General features: G+C 38.3%; 1 protein-coding gene across 30 annotated transcripts in view; it reads left to right on the forward strand.

Annotated features, from left to right (window-relative positions):
• The window catches only part of LOC106091114 (uncharacterized), a 274,438-nt gene extending 263,113 nt beyond the window's left edge, over window positions 1-11,325 (forward strand). For all 30 annotated transcript variants that reach the window (XM_059362596.1, XM_059362526.1, XM_059362529.1 and 27 more), the window contains one exon: window positions 10,822-11,325. In XM_059362596.1, the coding sequence (XP_059218579.1) occupies window positions 10,822-10,931 (110 nt within the window). In that variant the 3' untranslated portion in view covers window positions 10,932-11,325. The remainder of the gene's footprint in view (window positions 1-10,821) is intronic.
• Window positions 11,326-18,535: the final 7,210 nt, after the last annotated feature.

Below are 18,535 nucleotides of genomic sequence, written 5' to 3' on the forward strand. Positions count from 1 at the left end.
GAATGCGTACATCAGACTGAGCGTTGCAATACTGATTGTGCGACACGGGAATGGTTTTCAACTGTTACCCGTATGTGTTGCTGACGCCTTTTCGTCGGCGGCAAATGTTGCGTATTGCTCTGAATGGGTTATGGCCCTGCGCATGACACTCAAGTGCCTTTTGCATATTTGTTCATAATACGAGCAGAGACAGTTTCCAATAGCAGCATAAAAGCGTCATGTGTTACAAACATAAAAGGGTCAGAGGTAAACATGTACAGAGGAAATTGTAAAAGGCAGATTTTGCTTTTTAAATACGAATTTTTATCAATAATAAACCTTTAAATGTCTCTAAGGCATTTTATATAGGGTTTCAAACATGAATCTATTGTCCTTTACAACGAGAAGTTACAAATGAAATGTCTTTTATTATACTCTAAGTTTTCAATCGAGTGATGAATGTATGACTGACAAACAACGTGTTTATAAAACACCTCTATAATTGCATTAAGGTAAGGCTTAGTATTACAGAGAAGTTAATGGATTTAAGCATCTCTGTTATAAATAACGTCAACCTGAGTTTTTCTTTTTTAAAAAATTTATTATTTTCCGGCTGCAGACCTTAGAGTAATTTGTTCCTTTGACAAACAAACAGACAAACATGTAATTGAGTCAAATTTATTCAATAATACTCAAACTTGAGAAATTCATAAACTATTTTGAACGAATATTTAATCAATTTGAAGAATATAGGTTTGAAGCAAACGTTGGATTCAGCATAACAACATGTTTATAGTGAGTAAATAAAAACGTTGTTTCCTATTGGGATATTTAACTTGGTTAAGTAAAATAACTTCCCAAACCCATGTTTATGAACTATTTCTCACCTATTTCAGATGAGTAAAACTTACTAAAAAACTCAAATGTTTCCTTGATTTAATCAAAATGTAACCAAATTAGATTAATATTGGCACACTTATTTGAAATAAGTGTTTTGCTTTATTTTATGCTCACCATTTTTCTGAGTGTACGCAGTAACACTCATTGCGTTAGTTCATCATAAAGAAAATGATGTCGGTAGGCTAGAGGATGCGTGAAAAACTACCACACATGATATCTTGAGTTTAAATTTCCACGGCGGCGGCAAAATTAATGAAATAAGTTTTTAGGGCAGCGATGCCCAAAATGAAAATGTGACCGCCTGTGTGAAAAATACTCTTTTTAAGTATTTGTATACACTCCAATACAGGATGAGGGTATACTAATTTCGTCGTTCTGTTTGTAACTCCTCAAAATATTCGTCTAAGACTCCATAATGTATATATATTCTTGATCTTCATGACATTTTAAGTCGATCTAGTCCGTCCAGAGCTAAAATATAATTACATCAAATGAACTTCGTTAATTGAATGGAAATAAGTTATTCAAAGATATTTTGAAATCAACTCAACACAATTGATTTAATAAAACGTTCCAAATTTTTACTGTGTGCTAATACATCTGTACACTTTTGCAAAATCTCTGCTTCTATTCCATTCAGTTTTAACTAAGACGCATTAGATAATTCATTTAATTATAGATGTACTATTTATTCTCACATTCATCTTCTTCTTTAACTGGCTATGACAGAATATATGTTCCACTAGTCGAACGTAGAATAGCGTTCCAAGCGCCTCGATCTTCTGCGCTCATTCTAAAATCTCTGACACCAAGTTTGGAAGTGCCTCCCACCACTTGATATTTTCATCGGGCTTTTGGTCTTCCTGGTTTGCGTGTACCACCGTGTTTGCCTTCAAAAGATTTCTTTGCTGGAGTTTCTTCATTCATTCTGACAACATGATCTAGCCAACGCAGCCGTTGTGTTTTGATACGTGTAACTATGCTAACGTCGTCATACAGCTCATACATCTCGTTGTTGCGTCGCCTATATTCTTCATTGACGCAAACTGGTCCATATATTTTACGAAGAATCTTTCTCTCAAATACTCCAAGCTCTGCCTCATCTGCTTTCACAAAAACCATTGCCTTAGAACCATATAACAACACAGGTATTATCAGTGTCTTGCATGGTGTAATCTTCGTCTGTCGAGAGGTGGCCTTGTTTCTAAACTGCTTACTTGATCCAAAGTAGCATCTGTTTGCCAGTATTATTCTTCGTTTTTTCTCAAAACTGGTGTCATTCGTTTGGGTTACGGCGGTGCCGAGGTAGATACATAATCTTCTCCAGCACGATAGGTTGTCTCCTTGTCCGAAACCTCGTTTAATATTAAATGGTTCGAAGAGATTCTTTCCTATTCTTACTGAGGAACGCGTGTCAGGAAGTGTCATCATCAGAGTCTTATTTATTTCGCACTGATACCAAACTCAAGTATACCATGGCTTGAAATACCTTTCAACGTAAAAGGGTATCGAAAGCGGGTTTTAGTCAACGAAGAGATGGTAGGTGTTGATTAGTCCTTCTCGGGTCTTTTCCAGGATTTGGCGCAATGTGAATATCTGGTCCGGGGATGATTTCCCAGGTCTATAGCCGCATTGATAGGGTCCAATTATCTTATTGACTTTAGGCTTTAATCTTTCACACAGTACGCTCGAGAGTATCTTGTATGCGATGGTGAGGATACTTATTCTTCTGTAGTTGGCACATTCCGTCTTGTCTCCTTTCTTGTGTTGTCTATGTATATGCTGTGGTTGCGCAGATAAGCTTATGAGTACGCCTTATCAGTGTGTCGCCTCCGGTCTTAAATAGTTCAGTGGGTAAACCGTCGGCACCTGCTGCCTTGTTGTTCTTCAGTCGGGTCACTGCTACTTGGACCTCATTCTGACTTGGAGGTAAACATTCTATACCATCATCATTGATTGGTTTTGAGATATCCTCTTCGCCGCCAACGTCAGACACTAGCAGTTGGGTAAAATGTTCTTTCCATATCTTCAGCATGCTGTCAGCATGTCCGTCTGTAATTAGTAGTATAAATCCTTTGCGAAGTCATTTACGTTAAAGTCGCTTCACACATTGCAGATTGCATTTCAGTTTTAAAAGTTCCTGCAGACAAAGTTAAATAAAGACCACTAAAACAAGAAATTAAATTCAATTTGGTTTTTTTAATTTCTAATGCTTACCAAAATTTAGGCCGTGTCACGCCGTATGATCGGACTATTCTGCGCAGTAGCGATGAGAACAAATTCCTGCTATACCACTGGAGCACATTAAATTTCTTCCTGTAATTGTATGCTGAGAGGAGAAATGAAAACATTATTTCAACAAAAAAAAGATGAATATTGTGCTAAATTAACCTTAGTCCTTTAGTTTCATATTTTTGCCCTTTTTCATTTTTTCCTTGTTGCCGTCAACGACTTTACTTGGAGAATGCGTACATCAGACTGAGCGTTGCAATACTGATTGTGCGACACGGGAATGGTTTTCAACTGTTACCCGTATGTGTTGCTGACGCCTTTTCGTCGGCGGCAAATGTTGCGTATTGCTCTGAATGGGTTATGGCCCTGCGCATGACACTCAAGTGCCTTTTGCATATTTGTTCATAATACGAGCAGAGACAGTTTCCAATAGCAGCATAAAAGCGTCATGTGTTACAAACATAAAAGGGTCAGAGGTAAACATGTACAGAGGAAATTGTAAAAGGCAGATTTTGCTTTTTAAATACGAATTTTTATCAATAATAAACCTTTAAATGTCTCTAAGGCATTTTATATAGGGTTTCAAACATGAATCTATTGTCCTTTACAACGAGAAGTTACAAATGAAATGTCTTTTATTATACTCTAAGTTTTCAATCGAGTGATGAATGTATGACTGACAAACAACGTGTTTATAAAACACCTCTATAATTGCATTAAGGTAAGGCTTAGTATTACAGAGAAGTTAATGGATTTAAGCATCTCGGTTATAAATAACGTCAACCTGAGTTTTTCTTTTTTAAAAAATTTATTATTTTCCGGCTGCAGACCTTAGAGTAATTTGTTCCTTTGACAAACAAACAGACAAACATGTAATTGAGTCAAATTTATTCAATAATACTCAAACTTGAGAAATTCATAAACTATTTTGAACGAATATTTAATCAATTTGAAGAATATAGGTTTGAAGCAAACGTTGGATTCAGCATAACAACATGTTTATAGTGAGTAAATAAAAACGTTGTTTCCTATTGGGATATTTAACTTGGTTAAGTAAAATAACTTCCCAAACCCATGTTTATGAACTATTTCTCACCTATTTCAGATGAGTAAAACTTACTAAAAAACTCAAATGTTTCCTTGATTTAATCAAAATGTAACCAAATTAGATTAATATTGGCACACTTATTTGAAATAAGTGTTTTGCTTTATTTTATGCTCACCATTTTTCTGAGTGTACGCAGTAACACTCATTGCGTTAGTTCATCATAAAGAAAATGATGTCGGTAGGCTAGAGGATGCGTGAAAAACTACCACACATGATATCTTGAGTTTAAATTTCCACGGCGGCGGCAAAATTAATGAAATAAGTTTTTAGGGCAGCGATGCCCAAAATGAAAATGTGACCGCCTGTGTGAAAAATACTCTTTTTAAGTATTTGTATACACTCCAATACAGGATGAGGGTATACTAATTTCGTCGTTCTGTTTGTAACTCCTCAAAATATTCGTCTAAGACTCCATAATGTATATATATTCTTGATCTTCATGACATTTTAAGTCGATCTAGTCCGTCCGTCCGTCCGTCTGTCTCTCTGTCGAAAGCAGGCTAAATTTCGAAGGAGTAAAGCTATCCACTTGAAATTTTGCACAAATACTTCTTATTAGTGTAAGTCGGTTGGGATTGTAAATGGACCATATCGGTCCATGACCTCATATAGCTGCCAAATGAACCGATCTTGAATCTTGACTTCTTGAGCCTCAAGAGAGCGTAATAATTATCCGATTTTGCTGAAATTGTATACAACGGCTTCTCCCATGACCTCCAACATACGTGTCAAATATGGTCTGAATCGGTCTGTACAGATACAGCTCTTATATAAACCGATCTCCCTATTTTACTTCTTGAGCCCCTAAAAGGCAAAATTCTTATTCGGTTTGGCTGAAATTTTACACATAGACTTCTACTGTGGTCTCCAACATTCTTTTCAATTAGCATAGCAATTATTTTCTTTTATTCTTTGTTTGTCTAAAAAGAGATACCGGGAAAGAACTCAACAAATGCGATCCATGGTGGAGGGTTTATAAGATTCGCACGCTTTTACTCGTTAATTCCCTCAATACCCGAGTAAAAAAAATGTATATGCTCAGATCCAAATATATCTGAGATAAGAAAAAGTTGGATCTAATTAGATCCGAATGGATCTGTCACATTTCATTATATCTGATGCTTTATATAACTATATCTGGTAGTAGATATAATTAGATGTGGGACCAGATATAATTATATCTGCTATACATATTTATATCCAAAGAGATATGGTATATATAAATATATATGGCTTAACATATAATTATATCTTGTGCTATATATATGTATATCTTGCGCTTCAAATAACTCAATTTTGTTCCTTCAGTGTTTTAACTTAGAATTGCTTATATTTTATTTCAAATTATGTAGCAAATAATATATTCACATTAGTAATCCTAAAGTATCGTATTAGGTATTTTACTAACAATGGGTCCGTGATATATTTTGTAATGTTTTAAAATTTGATCAAAATGTGATTGTTGGTGTTGACAATTGGTAATATGTGATATATGGGAGTTTTATTTTCTAAATGTAATATGGCTACAGAATGTAAAATATTAAAGATATTTTTAATTACATCTGCACATTCCGCTAATTTGTCCGGTCCGATCTGGACCACTTTAAAAAAAAGGGTAGGGGTCTACCAAAACTCACTATTCCAAATTTCATCGCAATCGCTCCTTTAATGGGCTTAATACTCTACACATGAACGATATGTTGGGTGTGGGTGCAACCCAAACACAAACTCAAATTCACAACTACTTTCCATGAGTAGGCAAAAAAAATAAGGAAATTAGGATAAGGAAAGAAAAAGTTCCGACGGGAGCAAAAACCGATGCTGTTTGTTCTAAAAATAGACCAAAGACATTTGTTTACCTTTGGCCGCGCGCATTATAAACAAGTAGTTGGCTGAGTTGGAAGCGAATTTGACTAGCAAACGAGAGGACCCATGTTCCAAGCCCACCGGAGGCATAAGGTAAAGGAAGCACTTAAATGGTCAAAAATAAACGTTTAATTAAAAAATTCCAGATGTAATTGGATCTGACCATATCAACTTTTTTTACTCGGGTATGTAAAAAATCGTTGTTTGGACTGAATGGTTGGTATTTTGCAAATTATACGAGAATAGAGAGCAGCCGTATCTTTTAAAATCGTTGCAATTTGAACGTAACAGTGTTTGCTGATTCACATGCAGCCGTTGAGTTGAGCGGACGTATTTTCACTTCACTCCCTAAAGAGAAATATCCATATCTCGGAATATGTACTACCTATTACGAAAGATTTTAAAGCCTTTTTGGAGTAGGCTAGAAATGGACTCCAAAGACCCAACAGCTGCGGTGGTGGCGTCAGACCGTAGCATGTTGTCCTCCTTGGCACCTGTAGTCGAGAGTAATGCTTCAAACGCACAACTAGTGGTGAGACTAGTTAATGAGGAAGAAGAGGACTGATAAACCAGAGGGATGCACAGTGCACCCCAGCCTTTTTGTAAAGGTATTGTTTCCAACTCGTACTCAGACAGCGACAGTGTCAATGGAACAGTCATCGCAGCCGAATCGAGAGATGTGGGCAGCGGGATGACGGCAGAATTGAGCGATGGCTTTGCTTAGCTCACATGCAGACCGAGAATGTTATCCAAGGCACGACTTAAGAGACAGAGGAGTGTATACCAGCAGCGCAATCGGGCAAAAGTGCAGGATTCTGGAAAGGATAGAACTGATATTCCTAGCACTGCCACGGAATCTGGAAAGAGAATCAGATCTACCGAAGACCATAACACTGCTAAGACTAAAGGCATGGCGTACTACGGAGCCATGGCCGTCGTTTTCGGAATGGGAAGACTAGGATAGGCAAATATCCTCATATTGAGCCTTCAGGCGGTACAATGGCGGTACACTCGATAACAGCTAACGGACAGGGGGTCGACGACGAAATTTTCACCGTCTCTCTCAACAGGATAGGCAAAGATTCTAATACTAAAACATCAAGCAGTGTGGCGGCGAGAGACCCAACACAGCCTTACAAAAAGGGACCCGACGACGGAACTATCAACGACTTCCTCGTGATTAGAAAGATTAGGGTGGATAAAGTGACAGAAAACGCAATGCCGCCTTACACACAGAAGCAGACGATGAGATCACGACCTACTCCCATGAAGCCCATTTACTCTAACCCATTAGCTAACATTAGTACTCGGCCGAGGACCCGCGTTTTTTTTCATACAAATTCAAATTATGTATTTTCCCCAGAGTTGCCAACGTCGAATGCAATAGTGATGAGACAGGGAAACGGTGGATCATATCTGGCATCAATTTATCTGCCTTTCGACTCTCTGACACCGCCACCCACGTTGGAGCTGCAACGGCTGGTGAGGAAGGCAAAACGGACAGGAAATGAGGTATTAATAGGGTGTGATGCGAACTTTCACCACATTTCGTGGGGCAGTACAAACATTAATGAGCAGGGCCAAGCCCTGGCAGAGTTCTTGAATGCTAAGGACCTAATAACGCTTAATATTGGTAACATCGCTACCTTTGTTAATAGGATTAGGGAGGAGGTTTTAGATGTGACAATATGTTCGGAAAATCTAATCGATGAGGTTCAGGATTGGAGGGTCTCCATGGAGCAATCCTTCTCAGACCATCGCTACATTAGGTTTAGAATAGCACGGCCAGTGCCGAATCCGATAAGCTTTCGTAATAAGTCAAAAACAAACTGGCCAAAATTCGAAAGACTACTCAGAAGAAGACTTAGACAAGATAATTTAGATTGTCCAAGCAAAGAAAACATTTACGACAATGTCAACAGGATTACGACTGCACTAGTGGCATCTTTCGGAGATAGTTGTCCTCTTCGAGAAAGGAAATCAGCCCATCAGGAAATCAGAACATCTTTACGCACAGTTAAATGGCCATAAGGGCAATAAAAACCAGGATGGTGAGATCGCGAACAATCTTGGAGTGTGAGAAGGACAATGATACCTTCAGTGCAGATGCAGTCCGAGTTAAAGGCGTGGGCGTTCGTCCATCCGGCGAAAATCCTATAGAGTGATCCGGATCGTGAGAGGATGAGGCTATTACTAAAAGGAATTAAAAAGGAGGTCAGTATAGCTTTTAGTATCATAACGGGACACATAGGACCACGAGCTCACTTATGAAAAATCGCTGCGGTAAGTGATCGCACGTATTGGGCATGTGGGGAAGATGATGAAACGTTGGAGCATTCCCGAATTCCTAACTTAGATTTTCTTTTTCCAGGTTACTTATTTAGTATTTAGAGCGCACAACAAGCCGATTACAACTTTCGACTCAACAGCAGTGCATCGTTTAACTCAACAACAGTGCATCGATGAACTTAATTGAATTTTTGGCAATGAAGCTCCATCAATTACCAGTGTTTATCGATGGTATGGTGAATTCAAGCGAGGACGTAGTTTACTCCAAGACTAATTTCGTGAAGGTCGTCCTATCGTGAGATTGAGACAAACTTAAGCATTAGTGGGACCAGCAAGCATTCAATATTGCATGGACATTTGACCGTCAAAGAAAATTTTTTCGCGTTAGATCCCAAACAATTTGTCAATCGCTCAAAAAAAGCTCGAGTCGATTGGTCGAAAGAAATGCTCCAAATGCGATGCTTCGAAACACGTCTATGACATCGTGACAGGTCGTGGATTTACGCCTATGAACCTGAAAGTAAACAGTAGTCGACTCTATGGGTGTTTTAAGATGAGGCAAATCCAACAAAAGTTGCTCGCGCACGAAGCTCTCCAAACAAATGATCGCCTGTTTTGTCGGAAAAATTTTACATGTCGCAATCGTACCACTAGAACAACGCAGATCGGTCAATTCTGAGTGGTACACAACCATTTGTTTGCCAATTGTCTTCCAAGAAATCAGGAAAACCAACCGTCGAAGGGGGACCACTCTTCACCACGACAATGCGAGATCTCACACATCGACTCAAACAACTGCATTTTTGAGCACTCAAAACGTCGATTTGATGAGTCATCCGCCGTATAGTCCTGACTTGGCACGGAATGACTTTTTTTTTATTCCCGTACGTAAAAAATGAAATGAGAGGTCACCGTTTTTCGACACCTGAAGAAGTGGTTGATGCGTTCAGAATGCATGTTTTGGAGATACCTCAATCAGAGTGGCAAAAGTGCTTCGAAAATTGGTTCAAACGCATGCAAAAGAGAATAGATCTAAATCTGGAATATTTTGAAAAACAATAAAGCGATTTTCGATGATTAATATTTGTTTGTCTTCTCTTATTCTCGAATATAAACGATTTCTATATAATACTACTATAATAAGAGAGTTTTAAGACAAAACATATCTTCTGCCACGTATCAGACATCGACGCCACACCAGAAGCAGAAATGCTGGACGATACACTGTGTCAACATTTAAAAATAACTACGGCAATTTTTCCCTGGCGATAACTGCCAAAAACCTTAAATATAATACCGATAGAAAAGATACACCATATATCACAGCTGAGCCGTGAACCAAAAGTTTAAAATACAATTTGTATTATTAACATTATACTGACATAAGGCTTCGCAGCAGTAGTAAATTGATATGAATTGTAAAAACAAGATTAGCAAAAAAGAAATTTAATAAAAAAAAAAAAAAATTGTTGCAGGAAAATTAACAAATTTTTTCGTCGTTTTTTTGTCCAAAATTGTTGTTTTCAAAATAATTTTTATCTGTGCAGTTTCAACTTGTTGCATCCTTAGGATACAACACCTTCAGAATTTTTGAGGTCTGTGAGACAGTCGGAATTAAGTAATACTGCATGTCTCCGGCCACCATCAACCTCATCCAAGTATGGATTCAGGATCTGAGGGAATGCTTGATATCCTAGCCTATGTCATTTGTCGAAAAGGAATATATTCCTTCTTGACTAAATCCATTGCCGCGCCTGCCCAGATCTCACCAATCTTCCTTAGAGCGCAACGATACATTTCAATTGAGCGTTGATCCACGAAATCAATTGGTTTATAGCGACGCCGATACCAGCCTGCATCGTCACAAATTGGAGGAGGCCCATGCTATTCCGCAAGGTTATCAGTGTATACAGATGACAGTCCATTGACTATCCCAATCCAATTGTTCTTAAGTATGCAGCCCTGTACTTCTCCCTTGTCGACAACTACCATCACCAAGCTGTCCTTAGCGACATAAGCAAAGGTCCTTGGACCCAGTTGACCGCAGCCTTTTGATGGACTGCGGTGCCGTTTCCGAAGCTAGACATGTAGTTTTAGGATCATTCGCCAAGCTTTTTAATAAACCTGAAAGCGATGCGCCTTTTGCTTTGCCAGAGAACGCCGATGGATTAGGCAACTTATCGGCATGTGAAGGTAAAATAGTTTCGGCATTGTCCTTAAGACTCGAACCAGGTGTCGTCGTTAAAAGCCCCTGCTGACCAGTCGTTTGTCGACAAGTGGAGCCAGGCACAGCCGCTCCACCAGAATTATTACGAGTTAAGAATTTTCTTGCAGAGCGAAATAACAAAAACGTTTCCTTTATACAAAAGAAACAATTTGTTTCATTTAATATTACTTTCTTAACAATTCAATTAATAACCCCACATTTATTTATCTTCTAATTACAGGGCGTCACATATCAGCATCACCCAGTTTACATAGGAATTCCAATATGTACTTCAATTACTCTGTAATTGTTATCACATTCTTATATCGGCTAATTAGACGGTTGTTGTAGATTTCTAGAAGCATTGCCAACGAATCAACGCGCTAATCTCCCACTCTTCACATTTTGAGTTTGCAAGGGTCATAGATTTTACATGTGCAAAATATGTATGTTTGTATAATTTAAGTCTAGTTAAAATATTTAGCAGCGCAAATGTAAATTTAAGTTACCACCTACATATGTATATGTGTTTGTATTGTATATTGATATGAGAATATCATTATGAATGTTACAATATTTACTAGTCATACCAGTTATGAATGTTTTGTCAACTATTTGTTGTAATTATTAATAACAAACAGCTGTAAACCTTATGTATGTAATTATCAAGCCATACCTATTAACTAAAAATCAAAATTAATTTTAAATGCAACACTGTTGAGAGTATTAAAGATCGTAAATGAAATTCCATGGTTACTTTAAAAAGAAAAGAGAACTGGTACAGTTACTCGAAGAGAGAGTAACTACTCAAAAGGGAAGAGAAATCATGCAGTTAATGGAAGAGAAAAAGCTTTAAGCACTACCTGTCTCTCACTCTTGGGCAACACTGAGGTAAGCGTACTTACATTAGTTGGCTATGACAGAACATGTGTCCCGTTAGCCGAACCAAGCACCTCGAACTTCGGCACTTCTTCTAACATCTCTGACACCAACTTTCAAAATGTCTTTCACCACTTAATCTTTCCAGCGGGCTTTTGGCCGACCCGGTTTGCGTGTTCCATCTTGGCTTCTTCGCTGAAACTCCTTCATTCATTCTGACTGCATGGCCTAACCAACGCAACCGCTGTATTTTGATATGTTTAACTATGCCAACGCCGACGCACAGTTCGTAGTCAGTGGTGTCAACAATTTACCATCAAAAAGCGTAAAAAAATAAAATTTTGTGCGATAAAAAGCAAAAAGGACTAATTTAAATTTTGGGAAATTTGTGCGAATATGTGTATAATTTTAACGAAAACAAGTAAGGACGGGCTAAAGCCGTGCGGAGCCGACCTTTTAGTACCCTACACCACATAGGGTAAGCAGGCTAAATCCTCGAAACATAAAATTTAAGTGTAGAATTTCAACCAAAACCCATATTACATATTACAGAAGTCATAGACGAAATCGCTGTGCAAAATTTTGAGAAGATTGCGTTAGCGTAGACCCTAAAGGTGCAATTCGGAGATACATATACATTGGAGCTATATCTAAATCTGAACAGATTTTGATGAAATTCACCACTGATCAATAGAGTCATAAGAGAAACCCTTGTGTCAAATTTTGTGAGGATCGGTTAAGAAAAGACCAAATGATTGCAGTATTAACTAAAATCGAACGAAAATATGAACTAATTTCCTTGAAATTCAACAGCAACGGCGGCAGTTATAGGGGAATCCTTTGTGCCAATATTCGTGTGAATCGGTTAACAAATGACCACATTATTGCAAAATTATTCAAAATCGGACAAAAATATATATGGGAGCTGTACCCAAATCTGAACCGATTTCGAAAACCCACACGTTTTGCAGTTGTCGCAGAAGCAAACGTATTGCAAGTTTTTGAGAAAATCGTGTGATAAAAACGCTTGCAAAGGCATTAGAAGTGAACATCGGGCAATACATATATATGGGAACTATATCCAAATCTAACCCGATTTCTATGTAATTTTCGAGTAATATTAAAAGTCGTAAGAAAACCTGCAAATTTCGAGAGAATCGGTTCAAAAATTGGCATTTTATTGCAATTTTTCTCAAAATCGAACGAACGTCGAATAAAGCGTTGTACAAAATTTTGGGAAAATGGTCAATAAATGTGCTTGCAGTGGCTCTAGGAGTAAAAATTGGCGATATATAAATATATATGAGAGCTATATCTAAACCTCAACCGATTTATATGAAATTCACCAGTAATGTCGAGAGTCAAAAGAATATCCTTCGGTTAACAAATGACCCCATTATTGGAATATTAGTCCAAATCGGAAGAAAATATATATGAGATATATCCAAATCTGAACCGATTTCGCGCAAACATCATAGATATTTTGGGAACATTTGTCAATAAATGTGCTTGCAGTGGCTCTAGTAGTGAAAATCAACAATATATAAATATATATGAGAGCAATATATAAATCTGTAGGGTATAAATATTTGCTACCGTAGCTTGGAATAATTCAAAAAACCTAGGAAATCACAGCAAGTGAACGAATTGGCGCAAAATAAAGGGGCGTTACCTTGAATGTTTATCTTTTGACGTTCCAGCTATTGATTTGGTTGACCCATCTGATCGGCGAGGTTTAAATACTGGGTTGACCCTCAGAAACATATTCTGTTGACTTAGGGATGTTGAAAACCAAGCAACGGTTCTGATTGGCTTTGACTTGGCAAACTCCAGGCTTATCTTGGTCTTCCCTCATCTCAAATGTGAACACAAAACTCTCCGCGGTGTCACCTGGGTAGCTTTAAGTACCGACTCTTCTGCTTTCGCAAGTACCCAATGGGTACAACCCATGCTTCGGAGCAATACAACAGCACAGGTATTATCAGTGTCTTGTATAGTGTAATTTTCGTCTGTCAAGAGGTGGCTTTGCTCCTCAGCTGCTTGGGCAATCTCAAAGTTGCATCTGTTTGCCAATATTGTCCTTCGTTTTGTTTCAAAACTTTCATTTTCTTTATCTGCTCGGGTTTACAGGGCTTTGTGGGAGTTGATATCATTAACTTTGTCTTATATCGATTTACTGCAGATCCACGTTCACTGATTCTCGATTCGTATAAAGGCTGCAGATACTACTTCCGATGACCGACCCATGATATCGATGTCGTCGGCTTAGGCGTATATTCTCTTGGAGTTGGGCACATGTGGAAGTGTGCGTAATATTTCCAAGTCCATTGGCTTATGCTCTTGTGCACGTACACAAATATGTGCAATCGTAAGTGTGTATTTGCACGCCACTGGCCTAAAACCTCATTTGGTATAGAATGGTTTGGGCCTATTCCTACTGAGGAACGTGTATAAGCAAGGGTCATCCTGCAAAATCTTATTAATTTGCAGGAATACCAAACTCAGACATGGCTTGAAATAATTTTGAACGTATTGGGCTTTCTAATACCGCATCGATAGGGCCCAATTATTTCGTTGACCTTAGGTTTTAATCTTGCGCACAGTACGCTTGAAAGTAATTGTATGCGATGGGGAGGAAACTTATTCATCTGTATTTGGCACATTCCATCTTGTCTTCTTTCTTGTATACGGGACATAGTAAGCGGAGGTATGCGCGCAGACAAGCTGATGCATACGCCTTATCAGCGTGTCACCTCCGGTCTTAAATAGTTCAGCGGGCAACCCATCGGCTCATGCTCCTTTGTTCTTATTCAGTCGGGTCACTGCCTGGTCTGACTATGAAGTAAACATTTACTTAGGATAGCATTAATGATAATAGAAAGTCAGCGTGTCTTTCAAAAGAAAAATTCAGATTATCCAATAAATCAAAGTGCGATCACAGACAACTACATGACATTTTTTACTGCAAAGTGCAATTTGCTCTAATATATATAATAAAATAATAAGAAGAAGAGGTTGCAAACATGCATTTCTTTTTTAAATAAATCTTTTGCTGTACGTACGAGGAATAAGTAAAAGGGAATGCTTGCCACTCCACTCTAAGACCTTAAATCCTAGATAGTGTATTAAGAACGCGTAGAGAGTATACAGAAGCAGTGTGGTGCTAGACGGCATTTACCATATATCAAAAGTGGAGAACGTGCTGAAGAGTTTCCTCAGACAATTATTATATGTGCATTAAACCCTCCCATCCTACAAGAGAAAAATTTTCTTTACAAATAGAGAAATGCATGTCCTCTATTTTTATACCCTCCACCATAAGATGGGGGGTATACTAATTTCGTCATTCTGTTTGTAACTACTCGAAATATTCGTCTGAGACCCCATAAAGTATATATATTCTTGATCGTCGCGACATTTAATGTCGATCTAGCCATGTCCGTCCGTCTGTCCGTCCGTCCGTCCGTCCGTCCGTCCGTCCGTCCGTCCGTCCGTCCGTCTGTCTGTCGAAAGCACGCTAACTTCCGAAGGAGTAAAGCTAGCCGCTTGAAATTTTGCACAAATACTTCTTATCAGTGTAGGTCGGTTGGTATTGTAAATGGGCCATATCGGTCCATGTTTTGATATAGCTGCCATATAAACCGATCTTGGGTCTTGACTTCTTGAGCCTCTAGAGTGCGCATTTCTTATCCGATTGGGATGAAATTTTGCACGACGTGTTCTGCTATGATATCCAACAACTGTGCCAAGTATGATTCAAATCGGTCCATAACCTGATATAGCTGCCATAGAAACCGATCTTGGGTCTTGACTTCTTGAGCCTCTAGAGTGCGCATTTCTTATCCGATTGGGATGAAATTTTGCACGACGTGTTTTGCTATAATATCCAACAACTGTGCCAAGTATGATTCAAATCAGTCCATAACCTGATATAGCTGCCATAGAAACCGATCTTGGGTCTTGACTTCTTGAGCCTCTAGAGTGCGCAATTCTTATCCGATTGAAATGCAATTTTGCACGACGTGTTTTGTTGTTATATCCAACAACTGTGGCAAGTATGGATCAAATCGGTTCATAACCTGATATAGCTGCCATATAATCCGATCTTGGGTCTTGACTTCTTGAGCCTCTAGAATGCGCAATTCTTATCCGATTGAAATGAAATTTTGCACGAAGTATTTCGTTATTATACCCAACAACTGTGCCAAGTATGGTTGAAATCGGTTCATAACCTGATATAGCTGTCATATAAACAGATCTGGGGATTTGACTTCTTGAGCTTCTAGAGGGCGCAATTTCTATCCGATTTAGCTAAAATTTTGCATGACGTATTTTATTTTTACTTTCAACAACTGTGTCAAATAAGGTTCAAATCGGTTCATAACCTGATATAGCTTCCATATAAACCGATCTTGGATCTTGACTTCTTGACCCCTAGAGGTCGCAATTATTATCCGATATGCCTGAAATTTTGTATGATGGATCCTCTCATGACCATCAACAAACATGTTTATTATGGTCTGAATCGGTCTATAGCCCGATACAGATCCCATATAAATCGTTCTCTCTATTTTACTTCGTGAGCCCCAATGGGCGCAATTCTTATACGAATTGGCTGAAATTTTACACAGGTCTCCAACATATAATTTAATTGTGGTCCGAACTGGACCATATCTTGATATCGTTTTAATAGCAGAGCAACTCTTATCTTATATCCTTTTTTGCCTAAGAAGAGATGCCGGGAAAAGAACTCGACAAATGCGATCCATGGTGGAGGGTATATAAGATTCGGCCCGGCCGAACTTAGCACGCTTTTACTTGTTTCCTTTTAAGGACTAAATTTCAGCGAAAAGCTCTAAAGACAATTTTAAAAATTGTTGAAGAAAAAATCTTTTTATTTCCCCTACAACAAAAAATCATTTTCCTTATATTTTATGACCATTTTCCTTATATTTTATCGGACCTGCTGTCAAAAAAAGTAGGATTTTTGCATAAATTTATTCTTTTAATATAGAAACCATCAAGGAATCTCACTCCTAAGAAATCTCCAGAAATCTCACTCCTAAGAAATAAAAAAATTTTACGGACTCGGAAGCACAATCTTAAAACCCCGAAATAGTCACACAGATAATTTTACATTTTAAATTAATTATTTCAAATAAAACCATTTCGTTTTTTTTTTCTTCAAATTCCATAATTTATAGTTAAGGGACGAAAATTGTAGTAGACATTTGTAAGTTCTGTTGACTTTCAACGTAGATTTAAGCACAGTTAAATATTATTTAAAACATTTCAAAATTAACTTTTTGCATTTTGATTTTCTTCGAAGAAAATCGTTTTACAACGAAAAGATTTTGCGAATAATCATTTCCTTATGTGTTATGAAATTCGACGAGTCAAATTGCATGTTTACAAAAATGTGGGCATTTTTTTCACGATAACTTTATTGAAAAACTACAAAAATATCACGGATAACATAACACTTTTATTAAAATTTTATTATATGTGGTAATCCCTCTTCCGATGACTGTGTCATTTGCGATAAATGAAACGCGTGGTCGTTCTTGCTCAATACAAATCACAATCAATTTATTTTTTGCGGAAACAACATTGCTCCGCCATCTTAGAGTAGCCATACTATATACAGATCTATATTACATTACCATATTTTTACAAACGATTATACAGAGTCGTACCCACTACATCTCGGCCAACCAGACCATATAATCGACCTCGATTATAACTTAAATCATAAAAATTCATCATTTGAAAATGCACAATCTTCATATTCACTCGTTTCATATTCATTACAATCACTAGGGCTGGTAGCGTTGACCTCAGGATCTGCCAATTCCTTCGTCCCTTCATCTTATTCCAGCCACATTTTCAATTGACTTGAGCCTACAATGCCGACGTAAGGCATCTGTGTGATCTGATAGTTGTCGACGTCCGATATCTCATATCGGTCGTGGATCAATTCCCTCCGAACGGCGTTTGGCCGACGATACTGCGGTATGAGCTTCTTCTTCACACCTGCTGTCATGTTAACATTCTTCAAAACCACTAAATCTGTCGACTTGAAAGTCTTGGCGGGCCTATGGTGCTTCCTAAAACACTCAAGGTTGTAGGACTGAGATATCCAAATATCCTCCGACGCCTTCTCTCTAAACGTCCTCAAATCACCGTCATCCCTACCATAGGTCTCCCTCAGGTGCTCCGTCAATTCGTCCACTATATCCCCTCTCGCGTCTACACTAAACAGCAGCCCGCTCGAAGACTGTCCAGTCGAGCCATGCACCGTATTATTCATGACATATTCAACCTCTGCCAATTTCTCCACCCAGTCCGAATCTTCTACCGACTCAGCTAATTTAGACAACATTGCCATTAGATCCCTATTCACTCTGTCCATCTGGCCGTTAGACTGAGGGGAGATATGTTACGATCGACCAACAATTTAGCGAACTCATTCGACGTAAAACATGCCACTGATCACATGCCTGGGACGACTATAATACTCAAAATACTTCCTCAAAGCACAACAGACTTCCTTCGTCCCTGGTGTATTGCTTGAAGAATTTCGTAAACGCGTCTATGCCGACCAAAATATACTTCAATCTAGACCCCACTGATGGCAGTGGACCGAAGTGATCTATATGTAAAGTCTTGAATGGCCGCGGGGTCTTCTCAATATTGTACAAACTCCGTTCATTCCTTTTACAGGGCGCCCAATAAAATATGCATTTAAAGCAGTTCCTTATAAACTCATTCAACTGGTTTCTCATGCCCAGACACCAATAATACCTTTTGATCTGATTCATATACTTCTCGATCCCCCACATAACCATACCATCAATATTCTCCTCCAATTCCTCGGGCACATACAGCTGACCTCTACCTTTGGCATCCTGACGAAAGACCAATCCGTTCTCTAAAACATAACCCTTAAGTTCGAACCTTTCTTATGCCTCCCGTAACCTCTAAATCCTTCCATCTATATTATTATCAACATCGTACTTCTCTATCGCAGCAACAACGGGAACGCGACTAAGAACATCGACATGCAATATCATTTC

Source organism: Stomoxys calcitrans, chromosome 1, assembly GCF_963082655.1.
Source record: "Stomoxys calcitrans chromosome 1, idStoCalc2.1, whole genome shotgun sequence".
Classification (NCBI taxonomy): domain Eukaryota; kingdom Metazoa; phylum Arthropoda; class Insecta; order Diptera; family Muscidae; genus Stomoxys; species Stomoxys calcitrans.